The sequence below is a fragment of the Vulpes lagopus genome, chromosome 8 (assembly GCF_018345385.1).
Source record: "Vulpes lagopus strain Blue_001 chromosome 8, ASM1834538v1, whole genome shotgun sequence".
In the NCBI taxonomy this organism is placed as follows: domain Eukaryota; kingdom Metazoa; phylum Chordata; class Mammalia; order Carnivora; family Canidae; genus Vulpes; species Vulpes lagopus.
Window position 1 is genome coordinate 9612437 of NC_054831.1, and position 22940 is coordinate 9635376.

The 22940-nt window shown below is 42.2% G+C and overlaps 1 protein-coding gene across 1 annotated transcript in view; it reads left to right on the forward strand.

The window, feature by feature from the left end:
- DNER (delta/notch like EGF repeat containing) overlaps window positions 1-22940 on the forward strand; it is a 314162-nt gene that overhangs the window by 222199 nt on the left and 69023 nt on the right. The window contains exon 7 of the mRNA XM_041768293.1: window positions 481-594. Within this exon, the coding sequence (XP_041624227.1) occupies window positions 481-594 (114 nt within the window). The remainder of the gene's footprint in view (window positions 1-480; window positions 595-22940) is intronic.

Consider the following 22940-nt stretch of genomic DNA (forward strand, 5'->3'; position numbering starts at 1 on the left):
AGTATTTTGAAATAAAACACAGGGATCCCTGGGTGGCGCAGCGGTTTGGCGCCTGCCTTTGGCCCGGGGCGTGATCCTGGAGACCCGAGATCGAATCCCACGTCGGGCTCCCGGTGCATGGAGCCTGCTTCTCCCTCTGCCTATGTCTCTGCTTCTCTCTCTCACTGTGTGCCTATCATAAATAAATAAAATTAAAAAAAAAAGATTTGAAATAAAACACAGAGCTAATGGTGGAGAAAAGTCTCTCCTTGCAATAACGATGTTTGCAAAGGAGATGATTTTTGAACTGCGATTCTAAACTGGGATGATTATTTCTCATTGCAAAACCCAAGAAGATCAAGGAGTGGCTGTGGGGCTCTTCAGGTCAAAGCTGCTGCTTTTGGTGGGTGGATACCAGTTTTGACTCCATCAATTCCTGGGGCAATTCATTGTGGTTTTGAAGTAACACATTTTATAAAATCCCTATCTTGTTTTACTCAGGTTATACTGGAGAGCTTTGCCAATCCAAGATTGATTATTGTATCCTGGAGCCATGCAGAAATGGAGCAACATGCGTGTCTAATCTCAGTGGATTCACCTGCCAGTGTCCAGAAGGTAAATTATTGTGTAGGAATGCCTTTTGTTTTCCATTTTAAATCGTAAACTACTTTGATCAGCTTTACATTTCTGAAAAAATCCATACAAGAGAACTTGTTCCATTTATTAAACAAAATACAAGATGATCTTTTCTTAAATTCTATGCTACAATAGCTTGGAAATTATGTGTGAATATTAGACATAACCTAGGAATTGCTGTGGTTTTTATTTATACATTGAAAATGAATAAATATAATGCAATGGATGATAGTAAATTTTTCCCTAAATTTCATGTTAAAATTTCAAAATTTTGTTTCTGATACCAGTTCACATAAAAAAGAAATTTCAGCATGAAGTTCACCTGCTTTTATTTTTAAATCAACTTTATAACATCTTAGAAACTTCAGGTTATCTGGAGAGCCATGTCTTTGGAGCCGCTTTTATTTTAAACAAGTTTTACTGTTAGAGTAGTTTGCTCTGATGCAGCAGGCGGGTAATCATAGCCTTCAAGCTGGTGTTCAAGGAATGATTTTGGACTCAGAGGAAGTTCTCATTTCTGCATGGAGGGATGTAATTGAAGTGATTACTTTAAACTTTAATGTTGTAAGAATAACCTGATATTAGAGGCATTTTTTTTTGCCTTAAAATCAGCATGCAAGCTCCTGATCCACAGAAGTGACACTGACAACTACATGAAGTACAGTGACATCCTCTGCAGAGATTAAATGTAGAGTCTGAGTGTGTAAGAAAACATCCCTGCACTCCACATTACTCTGAGCTGCCATTGGCGTAGAGCCTGCAGGGGGCCAGTTGGACAGCTTGGCGTTGCAAAAAGGCCACTGACCCCCTAGGTGACCTGAGGGCTCCGGGGTTGCCAGGAGCAGCATCTGAGGTCTGCAGCACCTCCTACTCTTTAATGTTTCAAGGACCTGAACTAAAGAAGTGAATCCTGTCACCCAGCTTCTGCTCACCTGCGCTGGGTTAGGAGCTGGGGGCTGTGGCCAGGCTACTTGTCCCTGCGTCCCCTTCCCCAAGTTGGCGTGTGATCCATTCATGATGTGTGTGGTTACCACTACAATGGAGTTCCATGAGCTTGATGAGCCCTGCCTTTGACCCTCCCCTTGTGTCTCTGAAGCAAATGAGAAAATTTGGAAACAGTGGAAGGTCTAGGGCTAAGCAAGCAACAGGCACTGCACTTGCAGATGGAGCACTTCGCAGGTTTTCACAGCGTCGCTGCGCCTGGGGTTAATCGGTTGCTACCTAAGTGCCTGTAGGCTGCGTGTATGGTCACAGGTGGGCTTCAGGGTCACCCACTGATTGACCACAGCAAATCACTAATCAGCACCCCCTCCATCCCCTGATCCTCCTAAATGTGGGCTACGATAATACTACAGACTTCACAGGGTCATGCCAGGTACAAATGGGATTTTTGTGAAAGAGCTTTGCAAACTCCAAATTGCTTATTTTTACAGCTTTGACTGCTACCAGGAAGTTAAAATGAGGCCCCAAAGGCTCGTAGTGTTAGTGACATACAAAAATCACAAACCAGAGGGGCGCCTGGGTGGCTCAGTCAGCTAAGCATCCAATTCTTGATTCCGGCTTAGGTCATGGTCTCAGGATCCTGGGATCAAGACCTGTGTTGGGCTCCATGCTCAGCATGGAGCCTACTGGAGATTCTCTCCTCCCTCTGCCTCTCTAAATAAATAAATAAATAAATAAATAAATAAATAAATAAATAAATAAATAAAATAAATTTAAAAAGCTGAGTATTTAAAAAAAACAATCACACCAGTAATAAAGGATGGCCCTTGAAGTAGAACCCAAGAGTTTTACTTTTGCTCCGTGTTTCCAGCGGATAAAGGTGGCTGAGCACTTCCTGTATGCCAGGCACTGTGCTGGGTGCTGGGGCCGAAGGGTCAGCAGAGCTGGGTTGACCCTCCCATGCTGCACACACAGATGAGTATGTAATTACAGCAGGAAGGGTCTTGAGGCTGTACAGTGGGGAGCTGGTAGGTCTGGGGGAGCTGGGACTACTGCCCAGACGTGGAGACCCTAAATGAGGACAGGGAGGAGGATAGTGGAGTTGATGGGATCACTGAGGAGGAAAGACAGAGAGGAGGAAAGTGGGTGATGGGAGGCTGAAGTGCACGGGGCTGCATGGGGCTTTGTGGGCCAGGATAGGGCATTTGATTTTCATCCTGAGGGGAAGCCAGGGCCTTAGGTCTGGAGCCTGGCTCCACTGCTTACTCACCAGCCCTGTCTCATGGGGGAGCGAGCTCAGGCTTCCATCTCTCACAGTTTCCTGGTCTGTAAAATGGGAAAATGATACTGCCCACTTAGTAGGGACGATGAGGATTACATGAGATGATGCAGGTGGGGTCCTTCACACGGCGCCAGGCTAAGTCCTTATTCCATATTAGCTGCTTCATCATGAGTGTTTTCCAATCAGCGATTACTGTTAAATCATTGATGGATGTAGATTGGAGAGAGACAAGAGTGGGAATAAGGAAAAATGTTTGGGGTTTGTTGCAGAAGTCCAGAGAATGCACGTGGACTGGTCAGAGGGAAGTGTGGATTTTAGAAAGGGGTGAACTTGAGACGTCAGATGAGGAGGCCTGGGATGGGTGGGTTCTGGAGTTGGGGGGGGACAGGAGGGCATGTTTGTGCCCTCTGTCACTGTACGGTTGGTTGTGCTATTCATGGAGAAAAAGAAGTGCAGAGGAAAGGTGTTTTTTTAAAAAATATTTTTATTTATTTATGATAGTCACACACAGAGAGAGAGAGAGAGAGGGGCAGAGACATAGGCAGAGGGAGAAGCAGGCTCCATGCACCAGGAACCCGACATGGGATTCGATCCCAGGTCTCCAGGATCGCGCCCTGGGGCAAAGGCAGGCACCAAACCACTGCGCCACCCAGGGATCCCCTTGGAAAGGTGTTTTATTTTGGACATGTTGAGTTTGAGGGGCCTTGGTGGCCTCCAGGTGGAGATGTCAGCTGGGTAGTTGCTCTGTGAGTCCGGCGGTTGGGGGAGAAGTCTGGGCCAAGTCCATGCACAGACACATTAGCCCATAGGTGGCAGTTTAAATGTGGGTTTGTCTGGGGGATTGTCTAGGGAACCTTCTTTTTTATCCGGTGGCCTGTCAGTTCCTCCATGGTCTCTAGATAAAGCCTAGAGGAGAAGTGATGGTCCGGAATTAAAAGGATAAAGACCAATTTCCCAGCAGTCTTTGCAAGAAGACTTTTGTCCTGAGGTTTACCTTCACTGAAGACAGACCAGGAAAAAGGGGCTTTAATTATAGTTCTGAAGGATTCGTTGCCATGTGTTGGAGCCTCTTAGCGGGAGCATATAACCGGGGAGCGGCGCCCGGGCTGGCATTTTTAAAGCAGCCCCTCCCACTGGCTTGCTCTTTGGGTGCTGGTTGTAGAAAATAATGTTTATAGAGCACTTTACTTTAAAAAGCCTGTGTCTCCAGGATCCTTCGCATTTCAGCCACACTGTGAAGACAAGTTTGGAAAGTGTCTCAAGTGCACAGAATGTTCTGGATTCTGAGCCAGCACTGGACCCTTGCTGCCTTCTTTTCTTCCTTCCTTCCTTCCTTCCCTCCTTCCTTCCCTCCTTTCTTTCTTTCTTTTCTTTTCTTTCTTTTCTTTCTTTCTTTCTTTCTTTCTTTCTTTCTTTCTTTCTTTCTTTCTTTCTTTCTTCTTTCTTTCTCTCCTTTTTTTTTCTACATATAGGGTTGGTTTCTTTGCAAAGTAATTTGAAAGCAAATGACGGTCAATCTGCCCCCTCATCCCCAGATAAATCAGTTTGTGTTTTCTGAGAATCAAGACATTCTCCTTTGTATCTTAGAGTGAATCTAGAAAATGATCACACCTAACAAAGTTAGTAATGATTTCCTAATATTGCTTGCTATGTGCCCCTTTTTTCATTTACTCCTTTCTATGTATTAATTCTATCTGCCCTGCTTCCCTGTGTTATCTTGTAAGGGTGGGGAATACGCTACCTGTGGAGCATTTAGCTCCGTATTTTATGTTAGTAAGAGGTTCATAAAAATGTGTCAAATAAACTATGTAAGCCCACACTTAGGTACCACTCTCTATGTCTCCCAGCTCATCTGACCCTGACAGCAATCCTATGAAGCAGACGCTCTTCCAATCTTAAAAGATTGGAAAACTGAGGCATAAGAGATTAAATACCCCACCTACAGATCATATAGCAAGAAATTTAAACCCGGGCAACTTGGCACTGGTCTTTTTAACCATCATCCTATATTGTCTCTAAATACATCGTTTAAAATAACTTCCATTCTGTTTATTTATTTTTAAAGATTTTATTTATTTAAGAGAGAGAGTATGTGAGAGCATGAGCAGGAGGGGCAGAGGGTGAGGGTCAAGCAGACTCCCCACTGAGCAGGAGCCCGACTCGAGGCTTGATCCCAGGACCCCAAGCTCATGACCTGAGTTGAAGGCAGATGCTTAACCAACGGAGCCACCTAGGTGCCCCCCGCCAACATCCTGCCTGATTTTAAAGATGATCTTTGTAACCATAGTCATGAGTAAAATAAACGCAAAGTTTGTTGGGTTCTGAAACTTGTAAATGTCCCTGCTAAAAATTCTTGAGTCTGGAAAAAGCTAGAAAAAATTTTTTTTCACATATATATTTAAATAAATTTATATTTATAAATTTCTTTTTTATAAGTAGAGTAACATTTTTTTTTTTTTACAGCAATTCTTTCCTGGTCCAGAAAGCTGATAAAACTAGGTTTTTCCCTCTGGATAGTACTTTCAACCCTGCACAGTCACATCCTGGCTCGTTTCCATCCTTTTCATCTTCATTCCTTTCCCTTTAAGGATCCTTCTCCACCCAATCTGGACCATGTCCTGCGAGCTTGGAGTCCTTCCTGGGTATCTGTCTCTTTGACTCTTGCCTTCTTTTTAACCTCTTTCCAAAAGTTCAAAGGCAGTCAGTCCTGCGGCACAGCTTTTGCAGTGATTATCCTTTAAGTGTCTGCTTTCCTCCTACACTTAGATTTTTATCCTTCATCAACAGATTGTGTCTTCTCTCAGAATTTCTCCTCGACTTTCACTGAGTCCACATCTGTAAAAGTGCTGTTTCAGATCACGGTTACCATGGAGGTGATAAGAAACAAAAGTCAAAATGTCACACGAGTGTTTTCTTGTCTGTACCTTGTGGAATGACGGCAGCACAGAGAAGTAATTAGAAGCTGATTTTATTGTCTGTGTTATTCACTCTGTCTGCTGATACTGTCTTTGTTGGGTTTAGAATTTTGAGATCTTTAAATTTTAGACTAAATGCATTATAATTCTGAAGACGTCTAATTATATATACTTACCATCATTGCCTATTGGTATTTAAATATGTAGATTTAAGTATATGAGTATATTTAAATACATATATAAATAAAATCTGAATATGCCTGTATGGCCATCGTCTTTGCTTCAGCATCTCAATTTTTGTTTTTCTGCTTCCGAATTTGACACAGAATACCACACAGACTAATAGGGAATAAAAAAAAGAACTTAATAGAGATGAAAACATTCAGAGATGAGGCACATTTGTTGGTTCCATAGGTGTGACGATGTGCGTGGTGCTGGGCTTAGAGTCGTGTTGTGGAGAATCTAACCACTTTTCTGGCATCTACCTAGGTGTTGTGCAACCAGAGGCTGAAATGAGAATATGGGTCTTCAGGCACCATTTTTTTTTCAGTCACTATTTTGAAAAGATATGGTCTTATCCGGTATATTTTAAAGACCATAGTCTATAGATACTTTCTGGTGTTACGCCTTCTGATGGGATTACAGATACACAGAATTTGTATTAACCGCTCTTTGCACTAGGATTCTGAGGGCAAGCATTGCATCCAGGGAGGGGACCTAGTTCCTTCAGTCCTGTAACTATGAGACCACCACCCTGGAGCCCACTGTCAGACATGCAGATCTCATAACCTCCACGGGTGGATGGAGTCCTCCTCTGGTGGGAGGTCTGGAGACCTGAGTCTGGGGCTGATGAGGAGGCGGAGGAGTGGGTTGGTTATAGATGTGGATTTTTAGGGTCACATTGCTTGTGTTTGAATTCTGGACCTACTCCCTTTATAGCTCTTTGTTTCTCAGAGGCCCATTTTCCTCATTTAGAAAATGGGGATGATGTTAGGACATCCTATATGAGTTGATGTGAAGAACAAAGAAAGCCCTCAGCTCTGATCATGCCAAATAGTAAATACTGCATAATATTAGCAATGATGATAATGATGACACTGTTCAGGAAGTTAGTCATATCACCTTGGGTGAGTCATATAATTTTTTATCTGTTCCATCCATTGTTTTCCTGTTGTAAAAGGATGAAGATCGACTATTACCTTTAAGGGATCTTGTTCCTAAAAGTCTTTGATTCAAATCTGTTGGTTCAAGAGCCCTTTGCTGAGTCAATAAATCCAGCTCATTGTTTCAAGTAATGTTTACAGAGAAACGTTTCATAACCTCTAAATGACTCTCTAAAACTTAGTGTGGGCCCCCAGGCCCCGTAGGTTAAATCTCACTGCAACAAGCTCCAAGGATTTATCCAAACTATTTTTGTTTTTCTACATTTTATAGCCTTGAGTAATCAAGCCGTATAAATCCTTTTGTCCAACTCAAATGTCAATGGTAATGCTTTTCATCTTAAAGGGATTTACAGGCAATAGCCACATATGTCATAAAAATCATCTCCGAGATAATGTGTATTGTTCAGAAACTGGGCGTGTTACCCAGTAAGGATTTGGGAGCTACACAGTCCTGGGATTTGGTTGTTTTTTTACCAGTATCCTCGTATGCAGGGTTTTGGTAAAAGCACCCTCTTAGGACCTTATTAAACTTCATGTATTTACATAATAAATGTGCAACATGTCCTCATAAAATTGCCAGGCCTGAGTAAAATACTGTTCTTATTCTTTTAAAAATTGGCATTATCCCTAAATCACCACTTCATTTAGGAATTGTAGCAGCTGAGACCCTTGGAGTTCCAACAATCCAATGGTTTCACCTTTTCAAACAAAGCAGGCTTTCAGATTTGTCAAGTATGAGTCAAACTTAATTTCTATGTTTGGTGCATACTGATTAATTTGATTTACAGCTAAGTTCATATTTCTTATCTTTTCTCTTTCTGTCTCCCCCTGCCTCCCCCCATAGCACAGTTTCTCTGAGATTGTTTAAATGAAAGTACTGCAAGGGGTTTTGTTGGCCTGCTTCTCTCATTGACAATGGGACGATGCATTCACTTTAGTGCGTGACCAGGGTCCTATCATTTTTAGTGCTACTTCCCCCTTTGAGAACCATTCTGATGTCCAGGTCAGTGGTGACAGGTGACAGTTAGAAGTTACAGTGTGACAAATGCAGAAATAAATAATGGTATCTTAGTGCTTCTGTTTTTGAGAAGAGGCAGGGGATACCTTATACATAAATACAAATTAAAGTTTCTTAAAGCATGTGTCCAGCACATGAAAATTATTTCGTGTTCCTAAAACATTTTGGCTTTAAAAATTCAGGTAAATGCCCTGCATTTCAACTATTATTTTCTCTTGTGGCTTCAGGAATCACAACCCCTTTAGCAGTAACCATAACAATGAGGATATCTGCCATTCGCGGAGTGCTGGCTCTGTGTTTGGTGCTTGAAGTTATTATTTGGGATAAGTTAGCAGTTAACAGCTGAGGGGAGGGTAGACCTTGCGGGTTGCGTTGGAATCTGTGTTTGATCACGTATTACTTTGGTGACCTTGGGCAAATAAACCTAAATTTTCTATGCCTCATTTTCTGCATCTGTAGAGTGAAGTAATATTAGTGCAAACCTAATGAGATTGTTATAAGGATTAAAGGGGTATACTGTGCTCAGAACAGTGGGGTGAGTGATTAATGTAAGTGTTGTTGCTTGATGCTCATAATAGCTGAACACAGAGGATCCTGGTGGACCTGAGATATAAGCCAGGTGTGTCTGATTCTGGAGTCCATGTTCTCTCCGCTGCACTGAGCTCCTTCTCTGGTCAAGGTCAACCTTGCATGACCTCTAGCTAGTTGGGTGCAGGTCTGCTCTCCCTCATGGGGCTCAAGGCTCGTTGAGGACAGTGAGGCTAAACTTTCTTTCTTATTCCTTAGTACACCCGGCACTTAAGTACCTGTGGGTCTTTGTTGCATGTCTGAGTGGGGAAATATCTCAAAACTGTTGCAACAAGGTCGCTTCATATGGCAGGAAACTGGAGCCAAGATGAATTAACAACCAGTGTTCACTCGTGTAACTGGGTGACTCTCATTGGTTAGACTCCAGCAGTGAGGGGGGGGGTCAGATCTCATCCAGTTTCCCATTCAGCATGAATTCGGGGTCAAAGGAGACTTGGCACTTGATGGGATGAGCACTGGGTGTTATTCTGTATGTTGGTAAATTGAACACCAATAAAAAATAAATTTATTATTAGAAAAAAAAGGAGGAGACTTGGGCAGATTTCATATACAGAATTTGGGGATCCCTTCTGTGGCTCTGTTCTTTCCTAGGACCCTTTCTGACTCCTTGGAGTATGCCTGTGTCAAGCTCCTTCCTGGGGTCCCTTTGGGCAGAGAGAGCAGGTTTAACACTAGCATCTTTGTGTCCCTGGGCCGTAGTCACAGCTGAGGCTGCCTGCTGGGTGGCCCTCCCCAGATGTGAAACTCACCCCTTGTTGACTGCTGCCTCTACATTCTGATTTTCCTCCAAAACCTGTCTGCTTTTGTTCATGTTCATGTTCTAGAGCCACGTAGTCCTGGGGTTATTTGGTCTGGAGTTTACGATTGCTCTTTGTGGACAATCTGCTAAAAAAAAAAAAAAAAAAAAAAAAAAAAAAGCTTACGTCTCTGTATCAGAAGCAGAATGTTCATGTAATTCCTTTTTTTTTTTTTTTTTAAAGATTTTACTTATTTATTCATGAGAGACACACAGAGAGGCAGAGACACAGGCAGAGGGAGAAGCAGGCTCCATGCGGGAGCCTGATGTGGGACTCGATCCTGGGACCCCAGGATCACACCCTGGGCCAAAGGCAGGCACAAACTGCTGAGCCACCCAGGCATCCCCAACGATCCTTTACAATAGAAATACAAATATCCTAAAAGTAAGTGTAATTTTTTATTTCTCCATGAAGCAGAATTTATCTCCGTATGTATATATATATATATATATTCCCTATTTTAGAGAGTCGGAGGAGGCTAGAGTGAAATTTTTGTCTGACTTGGACCAAAGTACCATGTGATGTGGTCCTGGGTCTTATTATGAACAGTTTAGATCTGGGCTCCGAGTCCTGTGAGCCTGTTAAGGTGGGAATGACAGAGAGACCCGGCCTCAGAGGGCTGAACATGCACACAGCTATGAAAGTAGAAGAATGTTGATTAATTACTTTATCATAATTTTGATTAACTATTTTTGATTAGCTAAGCTCTTCTCTGACTTGTTTTTTTCCAACCTGATTTCTTATCTCCTGTGACCTGATGTCATACTGATAAAAGGCCACCAGAGGTAGAGGCTCAGGCTTCCCCTCCCTGCACATAGCCCCTTCTCGAAGCATTTCCCACTGCTCTTCTTTCTAATTGCCCCAGTCATAGTTAATTATAATTTATATGAAGAGCTTGTCCCTTCCTCACTTTCAGCTCGCAAATAGTAGACACTTAGTAATGCATCTGGTCACTGCACAGCAGGGCAGGCACATGGGCTAGTCTCACCACTGTCCCCTCTCAATGCATTTGACCATCACCGCCTGCTCTGTGACAGTCTGGGACTTTATATAGCATTTTAAATCATTTTATCATTTTTGTCTTCACTCTCAGAGAAACTTATGCTCTCAAATGAGCTCAAAGGAAAAAAAAAAAAGAAAGAAACACACCTATAATTCCATCCCCCAAGAGAGATCACTTTGAATTTTAGGCAAATATCTTTGAAGTCTCTTTTTTTAATGTGCATTTTAGAAAGCTAAAGTTGGATCTTACTGTGCATTCTCTTTTGTAATGAGCTGCTTCAACTGAACAATGTGTTCCAAATGTTCCCTTGTATCATTCGTTATTTTCCTAAAGAATTGTTATTAATGGCTGCATTTTATTCCATCATATGAATGTGGCATAATGTATTTAATGAAAGACTTAATCATCCACACACTATTTATCGATTACCTACTTTGTGGCAGTTACTGTGCTAATGACGAGGGATCTAGGCGTGAACAAGACAGATGAGGCTCTGGCTCATGGATCTTGTGGGATAGTGGGTGTGAGAGACAGTGCAGACGCTATGACCAGAGATATGACTGGGCTCTACTGGTCCAGTGGTTGAAGAGGGACCCCTCCCCCACAAACCCAGACTGGGGGCTGGAAGGAAGTCAGGGAATGTTCTAAGGGAAGTGATGTTTCAGCAGACACCCAAGGTATCGCCAAGATGAGGAAGTTAGGGGTGTGGGCAAAGGACCAAGTCTCCCAGGAAGAGAACATTGACACCATGTGTGAAGGTAGGGGAGAGAGAAGGTGCCATTTTGAGGAGCAAAATGTTGCTCAGCAGAGAGAGCTGTAATGCAGAATGTGATGGAGAGATGGCATGGACTAGTGGCTGAAGTAGAAGCCAGCTTGGCAGGCCTTCCCACCCATGACAAGGGGATTGGACTCCACCCCAGATAGCAGGGGAGGACACCATGATTAGTTTTAGCAGAGGAGGAGCAGAACTTTGGAATTTGGGAAAAACTACCATGGCTCAAGGAGGAGTAATGGATTGGAGGAGGACAAGTGTCAGAGAACCCTGGTTGGAACCTGTTACAGTAATTTAGGTGAGCAATAGTGGTGGATTGAATTAGGGATGATGGAGATAGAAAGGGACAGACTGGCTGTAAGAGGAGGAGGAGGAGGAGGAGAGGGACCATGGACAACCCAGCTTTCAGAAAGTGTTAGGCAACTGCATGTATGGGGGTGCTGTGTGGGGTGGTGAGCAGCTTTGAGAGGAGAGGAGAGGAGTTCCATTTGGGACATGAATTTAATGAACCCAAGGAACATCCAGAAGAAACATTGAGCAGTCAGCTGAATGCATGAACCTGAAGTGTGGGAGAGAGCGGTGGGCAGGAGAGGTCAGTGGAGAAATTTCTACATCCAGGGCCAAATCTCAGCTGTGGGCTTGTGGGAGGCCACCCAGAGCAAGCACACAGTAGGGAAGGGGAGAGAGTCCAGGACAAAATGAGGAATGCCACCCTTTGGCATCGCTGAGGAAATGGAGTCTGCAAAAGGTATATTTAGGTTCTTTTTTTGCTGTTGTTTTTTTTTTATCACGTTGCAGAGAACATTTTGTACATATATTTTTTTTATGCATTAGGTCATCTGCTTCCTTAAGACAAACAAAGGCTCACAAAGTTGTATATAACTTTTGTGAACCTGGAGATCTTGTGGTCCAGTTGCAGAGGTGAGACCCAGTTGAAGAAATCCCAAGCAATTAGAAAAAAAAAAAAAACCCAGCATCCCTCATCTTCTAATTGAAGTCTTTGAGAGTTCCGAGAGGGTTTATATTACATCTAGCTCAGAGACACACTTGTGAAAATCTCTTTGTCTTTCCTCATCTCCTCAGACCACAGCTGCTCTTGAGTATCTGTCTTTCCCCTTACTCTTTATCATCCATTCATTATTTCTAATCAGTTATGTTTTATCAGAGGATGGACTAGGCTAATGCAGTAGCTTTTTGTTTTTCCTACAAAGTAACTTTTACAGCATCTCTGTATCCATTAAAAATCTCAATTTAAAAATAATAGATAACTCAAACAGATCAGAAAATGAAAAAAAAAAAAAAAGAGGAGTGTACTGGCTCTGTAGTAAATATGCAGGATGAATTCAAGCATGGCTTGATCCAGAAGCTCACATAATGTCATCAAGCCTGAGTTTTTAATCTCTCCAGCAGTCTTCCCTCTGCTTTCCGCTGTTGGCTTCATTCTCAAGATTGAGTAGAGAAGAGTTTGTCTTCTCCTAGAAGAATCCATGGGGCTGACTTAGATCGTTCTGAATCGAGACATTGCCCACCACTGAACCACTCATTGTGGCCATGGTATATACTGCTTTGGGAGGATCAAGTCTCAGACACAAAGCCACTCTTGGAGCTGACATTTGGAGTCAATTCCCAGCAAACTCTAAGGGCTGAGAAAAGGGCCAGCTTCTTAGAGGAAATTTAGTGTATAGTTGTCACAATCAAGGAAAATGGAAGTAAATCTGTGTTGGTTGGGAGAAAAAAGACAATTACGAAACGTAACAGTAGTTTATACATTTTATTCTTCGGAACTAAATAGAAAGTCTGTGGCCACCAAGCAGAGAAAAAAAAAAACTGTGTAAAGGAAAGGTGCATTCTCCTTAAAAACAATCTTGATGGCAGCAGGCCCCCACCCCGGGCCAATTAAGTTAGTATTCCAGGGGGTGGGAAACCAAGCATCGAATTTTTCAAAGCTCTCTAGGGGTTCCAGTGTGCAGCCAGGGCTGAGGACCTCTGTGACTGAAGATCACAGAGTGAGTTCTTTCAGGGATTAACCCCGGTGGTGTTCTTTGTATGCAGGGGGACCCTGCATGGTGCCAGGTGTCGCCACACGTCAGCATATATAAAATTCATGAAAATAAGGGTCATTTCTGTTGAAGCAGATGGAGAAATGAAGGCTCAAAATTCATGTCATTTAGAGGACAGATCTGCATTGAATTTCACTTCTTTAGATTAGCAGATGGTTTTGGTCACATTACTTAACCCTCTGGACTTCAGCTTCAAAATATGTAAAAGGTAACGCACATCTCATGGAGCTGTGGGGTTGTACAGGATAGGTGGGTACTCAGTACCTCTGTCTCCCTTCCATGTTCCATTGCTTACTTCTTACCTTTCTTTTTCTTTTGTTTTTTTTCTCCAGACTCAGAATTTCTACAGAGAATTTTTTAAAAATTTATTTATTTATTCATGAGAGACAGAGAGAGAGAGAGGCAGAGACACAGGCAGAGGGAGAAGCAGGCTCCATGCAGGGAGCCCAATGTGGGACTCAATCCTGGGTCTCCAGGATCATGCCCTGATCCTGGGTCTCCAGGCACCAAACCACTGAGCCACCCAGGTGTCCCCTCTACAGAGAACTGAAATGTTATTTTTCTCATGTGCATAAGGCGATCCTCTGTCTATCTCACAGGGCAAATTTCTTGTTGTTGTTCATGTCAGAGAGAACGGTTATGTGGCTTGCCCAGGACTCCCAGCCTCCTGCAGACTTCCAGATTCCTCTCTGGACTCTGGCAATAGCTTCGGGACTTCTCTTTCTGATCCGCTCTTGTCCTCTGCAGTCTGTACTCCACACAATAGGCAAAGAGGCCTGTCTAAAAATGTGGATCCCATGTTTTCACTCCTGCCTCTTCTTCTTTTTTTTTTTTTTTAATATTTTATTTATTTATGAGAGACAGAGAGAGAGAGAGAGAGAGAGGCAGAGGGAGAAGAGACATAGGCAGAGGGAGAAGCAGGCTCTGTGCAGGGAGCCTGATGTGGGACTCCATCCGGGGTCTCCAGGATCACGCCCTGGGCTGAAGGTGGCACTAAACAGCTGAGCCACCCGGGCCACCCTCACTCCTGCCTCTTAAACCTCAGGTGATTTCCCACCCAAAGTGTGATATAGGGCCAACATGTACCTGGCTAACTCTTGGACCTCATTTCTTTTACTTTTTTTTTTTAAGATTTTATTTATTTGTTTGTTTGTTTGTTTATTTATTTATTTATTTATTTATTTATTTATTTATTTATGAGAGACAGAGACGTAGGCAGAGGGAGAAGCAGGCTCCCTGCGGGGAGCCTGGTACGGGACTTGATCCTAGGACCCCCAGGATCACACCCTGAGCCAAGGGCAGATGCTCAACTGCTCAGCCACCCAGGTGCTCCTCTTGGACCTCATTTCTTATTACTTTCTGCTTTTCTCTTTCTAGCCATTGGCCTCCTGAGGTACTTCAAACACAGCAGGGGCTTGGAATTGGTCTCCAGGGGGCGCCATTCACCTCAGAGCACAATGCTCCCTGGGGCATTTGCAGCATCCTCTTACCTGTCTCCATCCCATGGAGCACTAGTTAATGATATCGATTTACTTATCTTTCTATTGTCTGTTTTCCTCCTACAATCTAAGGTCCGAAGCAGTGCCTGGTACCTGGTTGGTCTCCATCTGTCTAGGTAAAGTGAGTGCCCAAAGGACAAAACGGAACTCTTTGACTAAACCCTGGAATTTCCATTGTTAAGAGCCAATTATTTTTGCTCTCGTAACCCATCTACCTGTGAGTGTTGTCTCTTCTGTCTTTTTTTTTTTTCTCTTCTGTCTTTTATCTATTGAGTCGAAACTAAGGAAAAGTTGACTGAGCATTCCTCGGACTATTTCCTAGTTTTCATTTTCCTCTCTGAGATCTAAATGTGTCTTCTTGTTCTGCTAAAGAAAAAATCCTTACGGAGATTTTTATTCTCTCGAATGGATTTTCTTTCTTTTTTTTTAATTTATGATAGTCACACACACACACACACACAGAGAGAGAGAGAGAGAGAGAGAGAGGCAGAGACATAGGCAGAGGGAGAAGCAGGCTCCATGCACCGGGAGCCCGACGTGGGATTCGATCCCGGGTCTCCAGGATCGCGCCCTGGGCCAAAGGCAGGAGCCAAACCGCTGCGCCACCCAGGGATCCCTCAAATGGATTTTCTTACAGATTAAAAGTCACATTGTAAAAATGCAATCATCTTGGGTCTGTTACATTTTAGGGTTTCATAATTGCTTTTCCTTCTTCCTTTTCCTTTGTATCTTGCATAACTGTCTCCTTTCTTAGAACCAGAACAAATGTGGTCCCAGTTATATTTTCCATAAAGGGCGGCCGGTACCTCCTCTCTGATTCTAATAGCACTCCTCCTCCTCCTTCCAGCCAAATCTTGGGATTTCTTTGAGACCCCAGGCAAAACCCGGCTCTGCCGTGAGGTGTTGCTGGCCTGCCCAGCCCTGTGACCATCCCTCCTTTTTTTGAACCACCGCAGCTCCTAGAGCCCATTGCCGCACACTCCTCCTGTGGAGACAGCCTGGGCCGGTCCCTCCAAACTCACACCAGGCTGGAACCATTCTATCAGTGCTTGTGCAAAGAAATAACTCCCTCTGGTCATTTTATCATCATTCTAGACATGTCCTTCTGGTCTCTTCTGGAAGAATAAGCTCTTTGAGAGATAAGATGCTTCCTTCTCCTTACTTCCCTTTGCTGCTCATGAAGACACTTAGATGAACCAAATTTCATGTCCTCATCTTTTCTTTTCTTTATTTTATTTTATTTTATTTATTTATTTTGAGAAGAGAGAGAGAGAGAGAGAGAAAGCACCTGCACACGTGGGGTGGGGGAGGTGGGGTAGAGGGAGTTGGAGAAGCAGACTCTACGCTGGGCGTGGAGCCCAACCTTGGGCTCCATCCCACGCCCCTGAGATCATGACCTGAGCAGAAACCAAGAGTCAGATGCTTAACTGACTGAGCCACCCAGGCGCCCCTCATGCCTTCATCTTGATTTAGTGATTACTCATTTAGATATCTGTAATCAAAACAGCTAATGACTAACATTTATCCTTTTCATAGTGCCGTGTAACAAATCTGTTAGAATATGTCCTCTGTCACTCATCTCTTCATTTGTCTGTTCATTTATTCCATAAATATTTGCTGAGTGGTCTCTGTGCTGGGTACCGAGGCTCAAGGCTGAGCAACTAACGTGGCTCCTCCCCCAGGAAGCATATAGTCTTGCTGGGAGTGAGAGACAGATGACAGACAAGTAGACCAACACAACCGTGTCGTTACGAATTCGGGAGCGTGCCATGAAGAGAGTAAACAGGGTACTACGATACAGAATAAGGGATATGTACCCAGAATGGGGTGATCAGGGAAGTCCTGCCTGTCAAACATTAAACCCGGAACTGGGCCCCTGGGTGGCTCAGTCAGTTAAGCGTTTGACTTAGGCTCAGGTCATGATCTCAGGGTCCTGGGATTGAGCCCAGTGTTGGGCTCCACACTCAGCATGGTGTCTGCTTGAGATTTTCTCTCTGTCCCTCTGCTCCTACCCCTGCTTGTGCTTGCTTTTTCTCTCTCTCAAATAAATAAATAAAATCTTAAAAAAAAAAAAAAAAGCCAAGAACTAAAACATCATGTATAAGCAGATAGGACCAGCAACTTCATGCAGTGCAAATGGTACGCAGCGAGGGTCTAGGTGGGGAATGGCTTGTCATTTCTGGGAATTGAATGGAGGCCCATGGGGCCAGCTCCTAGAAAAAGAGGGGTCATCCTGTCAGTGTCGTGGTGTCACAGCCATCAGGGTGTGTCGCCCACAGATGATAAGCACATATTTGATTATAAGAGCAATTAGAAACGATGCTAATGTTGGCATTTGAAGAAAATATTCTTATTACTGTTCGGAAAATTGGTTGTGGGGTAAAATAGAATTGGGAAGCTCATCAGAGGAAACTGTTAGTAAGTCAGGGAGAGACATCATTGTGGCTTTGACTGGAGTGGTGGCGGCAGAGATCAAACAGTGTTTGGGGTCAGGATGTGTTTCGAAGATAGAATCTATTAATATCCACTGATTTGTCAGACCCGGGGTTGGGGGAGAGGAAGCAATCTGGTACGTGAACTGTTGGCCAAGCCAGCGAAATCACGAGTTAAGATTTCAGTATCGCTGTATTCCGTACTTCCCCTTGCCAGTGCTGCAGAGGCTTCTGATATCTCCAGAGCTTTCTACATAGAGTGACTTCATGGTCTTGCAACTTAAAATTATCCAGGAATGTTTTCTTTGGTTCCAAATGTCTGACTTCCACCACGTGTATATCTCAAGGGTGCTGATTTCTTTATTTACGTAACATGCTCCAGAGGCATATTCATATAAATATTGGTTCAAATACAGAATTCGGGGCAGCAGTCAACTATCTAAATTATAGTTTTGCATTAACCCCTATTTCCTTAGATTTCTTGCATGGTTCTGTCTTGTTTATTTTCCATTTTAATCCTTTAATCTTTCATCCTTCTCTAAACTTTCCCATTGTTGCAGTGAGTTGTTTTAAGTGTCTTGACTGCTGGCATCGTGTCCATGTGTTTTGAGTTTTTCTCTGGGGCTGTTGTGTTTTCCTTCCAACATTTTCTAATATCTATCATATGATGTTTGTATGACTTGGAAGAAACCATTGCAAACAAGAAACATCACTATCTGCATCATTTTCTCTGCACCTTTTTGATTAACATTATTAAATAATTTTTTTTAAATTTTCTATCCTTCGAGTAGGATCATAAATCCCAATACATTTGCTCATGAGGTTCCAGTTGGGACCACATGTTATTTCTCCAGTGTAGTTAATCTATTAATCTCTTGGTCAGTCTGGAAACACTACTATTATTATTTTTATTACTCACAGTACGATATTCCTCAAAGCAATATTCTGTTTGTTCTCCATGTTTTGGCGTCTGATTGTGTCCATGAATTGTGTCCATGAATCCAAGAACGTTAAATTTTATTCTCCAGTCCTCTTGCCTTTGCCACCATAACTAATTTGGTTTGCATCTTCTGCAAGAAGAATTTTCCAAAACATTTACTTTAAGAGATCATTATTGATAGATTGACTTGTCAAAGCTCTGAAAGAGTTATGTTAATAGGAAGCGAAACTTTACCGAAGGCTATCTAAAATAATTGCTTTTAGAGTTCTAACATGATGCAGGAACAGGCAAACGCCTGGAAGTTCCTAAGATTGAATGTGGAGTTTGAAATTCTTTATATGCAATGTGGGTCTGTGTTGAGAGAAAGAGGAGGAGGGACGGAGGGAGGGAGGGGCAGGCAGAGGAGAAAACAGGACAGTGAAAATCGTGGTTCATTTTTAGAACGTTTCTTGGAAAGATGAAATCTGTGCTGGCTGGATCTCAGCTACGGATGACCCCAAGGCCTTCTCTACCTTGTGGTGGGAGGTACCTTTCTCCCAGCACTCACAGAACCGCACTGAGCTCTGTAAATTGACACAGAAGTGCACTTTATAGTAATCTGGGCCTTAGCTCTGAGTCACAGACTTCTGTATTTTTCCACAGGGAAACCAGATCCTATAACTCGACATCTGTTTGGGGATCACTTATGTAGGTACTCATTTATAGATCTAGAACTTGAATGTACATTGTTTTTGTTTTTACCTGGGCTACAGCTTAGATTTTGATACTACATTCAGGTAACATTCAAGCTTTCTGTGATCAGTAATCATGTTAGAAGCCAGCTTTGATTTAAATTATACGTTAACACCCGTGTAACATGTTATTATGGCAAGAACCTTAAACTAGCCAACATCTGGCCTCGATCAGCAGATGGGGAGGCCATGCCTGCATTGGTTGGCATCTTGGTTCCAAATCTGACGTTTGGCTCATTTTAATGATGACTTCTGGTTTTATAAGGATTTGGAAGCACATGTGATATGTTTATTCCGTAGAACTCAAGTTTCATAATCATCTTTTTAAAATATCCTCCATGTGATATTGGAAATACTGAGAACTCGTGAGGCCCAGGGCATTTCAAATGCACAGAGTTCAAAGTTCATAATTGACAAGGGGTTTCCACGTTCTAAAGTTCTTAAATTAAGGAAGTTAGGATAGTGATGGGTTTAATCAGCCCGTACTTTCTTTTGCTAGCATGGCACCTTCAGGTCTGCAAGTGCTTTGAGACAGACTTTTTTTGCAGGAGGCAGCCTAGCATGGGGCTTAAGAGCGGAGATGTGGAGTCACATAGACCTCAGTTTGACTCTTGCTTTTCTCACTTACCAATTGATATCCCTGGCCTAGTTCTCTGATATCTAGTCTCTAAGCCTTCTTCTGTAAAAGTGGATAATAGTAGACTCTGATTGAGCCAATGGTTGTGATAAATCAAAGCAATAGATGCCAATTGCTTAGAATAGTGACTGATAGGCAATGAGAACTCAGCATTTGCTATTACCGTTAACACTGATTCCTCTTCTTTTCCCTCTCAGTATAATTATTTGATTTATACAGCTGTCTTATTGTCTCTATTTTTAACAAATGAGGAAGCTAAGATATCAAAGAAGAGCTGGTTATTTGATTGCACTGGTATTGGTTTAGAATTTGGTTTATTTGCAAACAGTAGGCACCCCGAATAACTGTAGCTTTATACCAAGTTTAGAAGTCAGCTAAGGTAGGGGTGCCTGGCTAGCTCGGTGGGTTAAGTGTCTGCCTTTGGCTCAGGTCATGATCCCAGGACCCTGGGATGAGGCCTGTGTCAGGTTCCCCACATCTCCTTCTGTCCCCGCCTTTCCCCCCTGCCCCACCCTCCCCCACTCATGCACTCTCTCTCTCTCTCTCAAATAAATAAAATAAAATTAAAAAGTCAGCTAGGGTAAGTCCTCCAAGTTTGTCTTTTTTTCCCTTTTTCAATATTGTTTTGGGTTTTCTGGGTTCCTGGCATGTTGATACGAATTAGAGTCACTTTGTCAATTTGTACAAAGAAAATGGTTTCCTTTGGTTTATTCTCTATCTTAGAGGAAACTACCTGTTATTTCACCATTAAATGTGAAGTTCCCTGCAAGTTTTTTGTTTATGCCCTGTCTGATGGAGGGCATAATGGCCTCTGTTTTAGTAATTAATGGACATTGATTTTTGTCAAATGATTTTCTCACCTGTATCGAAATGGCTGACTTGTTTCATGTGCATGTTGTAAGGAATTTGTGTTATGAGTCTTTGGGTATAGTTTTGTAGTAATATTAATTAGGTCAAGATGGTTCAATAGTGTTTGGAAATATTGCGGACATGAGCTCATTCTGTCACTTGAGTCTATCAGGTAATAAGAAAGAGGTCCTTCTCTGATGGGGTTGGTTTTCCCTCTGGCAGTTTGTGTGTGTGTGTGTGTGTGTGTATTTCGAAGTTCTTTTATTAAGTGTCTGTACATTTAGGGTTGTTATATCTTCCTGATGGATTGCCCACATTTTCATGTTAAATGATCCTCCTTACCTCTGATAATGCTCCTGGTCTTAAAGTCTACCTTTTCTGATATAGTATCATCATGCTAGCTTGCTTGCTTGCTTTTTAAAAGATTTTATTTATTCATTTGACAGAGAAAGAGAGCACAAGCAAGGGGGCAGCAGGCAGAGGCAGAAGGAGAGGGAGAAGCAGGCTCCCTATGGGGCAGGGAGCCCAATATGGGACTTGATCCCAGAACCTTGAGATCATGACCTGAGCTGGAGGTAGACACTTAACCAACTGAGCTACCCAGGCGCCCTACACTAGCTTTCTTAACACTATTTTTTCCATATCTTCTCTCATCTTTTCACATCAATCTTTCTTTCTTTATTTATTTAATTTTATTTTTAAATTTTTATTTAAAATGTGTTTCACTTAGAGCACATGTAATTCGATCCTGCTTTTTTGTTCAGTCTGACAATCTCTGCGTTGTTAGTTATTTATATTCAATGCAGTTATTGAGAGCACTGGATGCTGTTTGTTTTCTGTTCATCCTCTATGTTCTTTGTTTTATTCTTCCTTTCCTTCCTTCTTTTGGGAAAATCAAAAATTCAGAAAAATTTTTTTCTCTTCAGTTGGCTTTTTAGCGATATCTTTGTTTTCTCTCATTGTTTTGGTTCTTAATTTTTTTGTTTTTATTTAATGGTTGCTCTGAGTACTATAGTACCTAATGATAGTATAATTCTATCAACCCCCCCCCCATTATTTATTCTATTGTTGTCACGTATTTTCATTCTAAGTGTGTTATAACATCATCATTCAATGTTATTAATTTTTCTTTAAGTAGCGAGTTGTTTAAGGGGTGTCTGGTTAGCTCAGTTGGTTGGGCATCTGAATCTTGATATTTGGCTCAGGTCATGAGCCTGGGATCCTGAGATCAAGCCCTGCTTTGAGTTCTGAGCTCAGTGGGGAGTCTCTTTGGGTTTCTCTCTCTGCTCCTTCTCCCTCTCCCGCTTGTATGTATGCATGCACCTGCACACTCTATCTCTAAATAAATAAATAAATAAATAAATAAATAAATAAATAAATAAATAAAATCTTTAAATAGATCATTGTTTTTAAATAAAGAAAAGGAAAAAACAACTTATCCCCAAATGTATCATTTTCAGTGCTCTTCATTTCTTCCTATAAACTTGAGTTTTCATGTATATCCTCATTTCCATTCTCTCTAATAACATTCCTTAATGTTTTTGTAGTAAGGTGGATATGTTGGCAACAAATTCTCTGAGCTGTTCTCCATTAGAAAATGTCTTAATTTACCTTCATTATTTAAAGTTATTTCCCCTGGAAATAGAGTTCTTGGAGATAGGTTTATTCTTTCAGTGCCTTAAGGAGGTAATTTTGTCTTTTGCCTTCATAGATCCTAATGAAAAGTTGCCTGTAATTCTTTTCATTGTTCAATGTATGTATTTTGACTTTTTTCTTCTGGATACTTCTAATATTTTTTTCTAATTTTTGGTATTCAGAATTTTGACTATGATGTACTTGTTCATTTTCTTTGAATTTATCCTTCCTGGATTACATTGAGCATTATTGTGTTTGGGTTATTTTCTGCCAAATTGGGGAAAAAAAACAGCCCTCATCACTATGGTTCAGACAGTAGAATGAATGAAGTGATAAAATAAAACAGGGCAAAGGGTGCATGCCAACTCTTTTTTAAGGAAGCTTCTCAGAAGCAACCTCAAGAGATTTCCATTTATATCCCATTATCCAGAATGTAGTTGTAGGTTTACATCTAGCTATAAAGGAGACTTGCACATGTAGCCATTATTCGGTGTAGCTAAGTGACCAGATGTCCTACTGCAGTGAAAACAGAGGAGAGAGAGATCAGAGATGACAAACCCTTTCTGCTACACATGGCCAGCAAGGGACAGAACTCTGACAGATCCTGGATTACCTGTTTTCACATTCTTGGCGCTTTTACTATGCCCCAAACGTCAAGTGTTGTGGCAAAAAGTACTGGTTAGAAGCCTGAAATTGGGAGTCAGACTGCCTGTGTTCAAACTCCACTCCTGCCATGTACTAGCTGTGTAATCTTGGGCGAGTGACTTGATCTTTCTGAGCCTCTGTTTACCGATCTGAAAAGGAAATAATAGTACTTAGCTCATAGAACTGACACTAGGGTTAAATGAGTTAATATAACCAGAACACTTGGAACAATGCTTGGTATGGCAAGTGTTTGCCATTAAGAGACACTGGTGTTTTTTTCAGCTGTGTGGAAATGCTGCCAGAGATGCCTGCCTATCACCTCTTCCCATCACTGTTTGCCCTAGGACCCCAACTCCGTTTGTCAGCCTCACTGGATGGCCCAATAACTGGGCGTGGGTTTGGAGAGGAGTGTGTGGG